This window comes from Penaeus monodon, chromosome 32, assembly GCF_015228065.2.
Source record: "Penaeus monodon isolate SGIC_2016 chromosome 32, NSTDA_Pmon_1, whole genome shotgun sequence".
Lineage (NCBI taxonomy): Eukaryota > Metazoa > Arthropoda > Malacostraca > Decapoda > Penaeidae > Penaeus > Penaeus monodon.
In genome coordinates, this window is record NC_051417.1 from 3916704 (window position 1) to 3920264 (window position 3561).

The following is a 3561-nucleotide window of genomic DNA, read 5'->3' on the forward strand; positions in this document are numbered from 1 at the left end:
TCTATTTAAGTGTAGAATTTGAGCAAAAAAACATTTCTATTTTTTACCACTGTCTTCCTGAATGAAATGAGGCCAGACCTATCTTCATCAGTCAGTTATTATGAACAGGAAGATATTTGGCTTTTCTCTTTTTTATTTCCTTCATTTCTTATTTTCAACAAAAACTCGTAGAGAAATGGATAGATAAAAATGCACTTTGAGGTATCCATCAGGTGAGAATAAAAAGGTTAGAGGCAGAAATTGTTGCTTCAGAAACATCAATACAATATAGAAATTTGATATAAAGAGAGAGAGAAAAAAATATTAGTATGTAAACTTTGATAAAATGGTCGTTATTATGTTTGTTAAGGGAACCTTCTACTTTGAACTGTTATTTATCTATTTTAGTAATAGTGTTTCATTCTTCACTTCATAGTCAAGTAGCTCATCTTCAAAAATATATTTATGAATGATGTGTTTTTAGAAGATACTGATGTGTAACTAATCACATAGAAAATATCACATTGGCATAATTTCCTTTTTTTCTGAATGGTAACAAATTATGTGGATTTTTGTTGTATTGGTGTTGGACATTGATTTAGTTGCAGATCATATGTCCAGAACTATCATGGGAAGTGCCTAAAATTTATATGGAAAATATGGATCAATTAGTTGCAGTAGAAGAGGAAGTATTTGGTTTGTCAGATATTTATATTGCTGTGGTGAAAGGGGAACTAGAATTGATTACTGCTTATATATGGTGGTAGAAGAGAATCAAATATTTCTGCTGCGATAAAAAATAAATGACGGTCTTTAAAATAAATGCATTTTTTTTAAGGAATGATTCAAGATGGCAGTTATATTGAGGGAGTCAGCTTGTCTATGATAGTAACGGTTGGACTCCTGTGTATGCAAGCTGTGGTGACTCCTGTGCTTTTGGTCTTCACCTCCCCAGCGACTATCACTATAATTGTGACTGCCATCCTTACACTGATCTATCCGGCATTGGTATGTGGCAGTTTGATAGTTATGATTATTGAAATGTTCACATTTATTGGAAGTTGATTAAATACTTTGCATAGAGTAGAAAAATCCCCCTTACAGTTTACAGTTAAGGTATATAATTTTTAAAGGGTTATCATATGGAGAAATCTTAGTAATGGATTCTTCACATCCATTGGGGATGCATTCTAGATTGCACTGTCATGTGGCAAGTGGTCCACGCACTCACTCTCAACAAAATAAGCTTTGATTTAAAAGGTAAATTGTGCTGTTTGTTATAAATAGTCATTTCCTAAATTCTGAGTATAGTTTTATATTCATAATGGTATCAGACATAAACAACAGTATATCCAAATATTTCCAATATAGCTTTTATTGATAATTCTGAATCTTGGGCATTTATACAATCTTGCCCGTCTTGGGTTCGGACCATCTTTATTAGACATTAGGAATAGGGAGTAGAAAATCAAGAATATTGCATTCTGAATGGGGAAAAATCTAGGCTATTAAGCCAGTATGATAACTCATGGAAAGCAGATATGGATCCAACCACATTTGTAACAACACCATTTTAAGCAAAGCATCTACAGCATCAGTCATTGCAGAAATAAGAGATGTTCTTTTTTGTGTTAGATATGTATGCTTCAGTCAGTTGGATGTATAAAATATATTAATCTCTGCATAAGGTAATTTACACATTAGTAGCATTCACATACCAGAGTCAGTAAAATGAGTTCTAATCTTTTTTCATTTCTTGCAGCTGATTATCTTTGAAGGTTTAAGCCAACACCTGATCATTGTTATGATTCCTCTTTGTGGGATGGTGAGTGTAGCTCAGGTCATGGTCCTTTCGGCTTCCATCAACTGCTTCCCCAGGCTGAAAGGTATCGTGCTGGCAGCCCATCTTATAATACACCTCATAGTCAGATACTTGGTTACTCAAGGAGCTGAATACTTGTCAGTCCTCTGCAGATTCAGTAGAGTAAATTTGGATTCGGTGAACTTTTCACAGTGGGCTGTGCAGATTCTGAGTTTTGTGAAAATGGAAAATCTTGTTCCAGATCTCCATATTGAAATGTTATCATGTGATAATATTCATTTAGAAACTTTGGCCTTGACAGGTTTTGTTTGTTCAGTCATTCTTCTAGTACTAAGTCTGTCTTTAATGAGGCATTAATTTTGATTAAAAAAAAATTGTACCATTCCCTTTACAAAAGGATTTTGGAATTATTTGCCAATCTCATTCATGTTCTGTGATACTTTTAGCTTTTATTTAAGGACAGATCTCTTTGGGTAAGTCCCCATGTGAAATCAAAATGGGTGAAAACTGCCTTTACTGTGATTTTGTAACCAAATATTGTTTACATGTTATTTTTCTTCAAAAATTACCAAAACTTTTCTAAATGACAACAGAAGCTCAACATACAGTTGCATTGTACACTGCACAAAAAATGTGATATTTTTTTCTCTTAGCTTAGGATTAAAGTTCTTTTTTTATAATTTTATAGTACAGTATATATTTGTCTTATCTAAGGTTGTTTTTCACAGATCTGCTATAAAAGTCATTTTCTCAATTTTTTGTCAAATAATTTCAACCAGCCAACACATGCATAAAATATCTCCACTGACTGCAGCTCTCTCTCCTATATTGTTTTGCTGTCCAATGGTGAGGCCAGGAGAATTTGTCACAAATGGATTACTGGTACATTTTGTTCTGTGTGTTTTGCAGGTATTTGACTGTATGATAATCATGGTGTCAAACAAATGAAATTACAAATTTCCATAAAACAAAGCAAAGGAGAAAATTAGTAAGGAATCTTGCAACATAGTTTGTTGTGGTTATTATTTTATGTTTATCCAATGAGCCTTGTAGCCTTATAGAGGATTTTTTTCTCTGTTTAGTAGCTGATTTTATATTGTATAAAATGATAAATGGAAGAAGAAAAGTAAAACATCTTTTATAGGTATGGAATTACTTTCACTAAATGTTGTGGATTTTTTATTTTATATGCATTGCTCTTTCCTCTTTGATATTGTAATTTTTAAAAGTCTTGTCAGTATACTGATGCTGTTTGCCATTAGAGCTCCTTCTTTTCATAAAATGGATCAAATTTATATCCTTGAAGATTTGTTTCCTGGTTAAGAACGTATGTGCATGGACTTGTAGTTCACATTGAGGATATTTTTTTAATAATTTGTGTTTAAGGGGACCATCAAATAGCTTTAGCCTGGGATAGTGAAGATTGGGTTGGGACTGGCTATGAATATTTGTAGATTTAAAGAATTATTATCGTATTGGTGTCCCTTGAGGTGGGGATAATTTTCCAAAAATTGACATTGAGATTATGTTTTACAGATATTCTTTGTTTATATATGTGTTCATGCAGACACTATAAAAATGGAAATGAGTAAAATCTCATTTTGTGTGATTTTATGCACATGAAATATAGCTTAACCCATTGGTGCTTGTTACATGCACTGTCCACCATCATTTTGTTTTGGAAATTATGTTTGCAAATAGATACTTCTTCAAGTGCTTAGTTAGGACTACTTGACCTCATCTGATAACCCATTCCTTGA

At 32.7% G+C, this 3561-nt stretch overlaps 1 protein-coding gene across 5 annotated transcripts in view; it reads left to right on the forward strand.

The window, feature by feature from the left end:
• The window catches only part of LOC119593363, a 12398-nt gene extending 9231 nt beyond the window's left edge, over positions 1 to 3167 (forward strand). For 4 of the 5 annotated variants that reach the window (XM_037942290.1, XM_037942291.1, XM_037942293.1 and 1 more), the window contains exons 8-9: positions 818 to 987; positions 1742 to 2158. In XM_037942290.1, the coding sequence (XP_037798218.1) occupies positions 818 to 987; positions 1742 to 2158 (587 nt within the window). Of the gene's footprint in view, positions 1 to 817; positions 988 to 1741 lie in introns of all 5 variants that reach the window. The other variant, XM_037942289.1, reaches the window with a different exon arrangement.
• Positions 3168 to 3561: the final 394 nt, after the last annotated feature.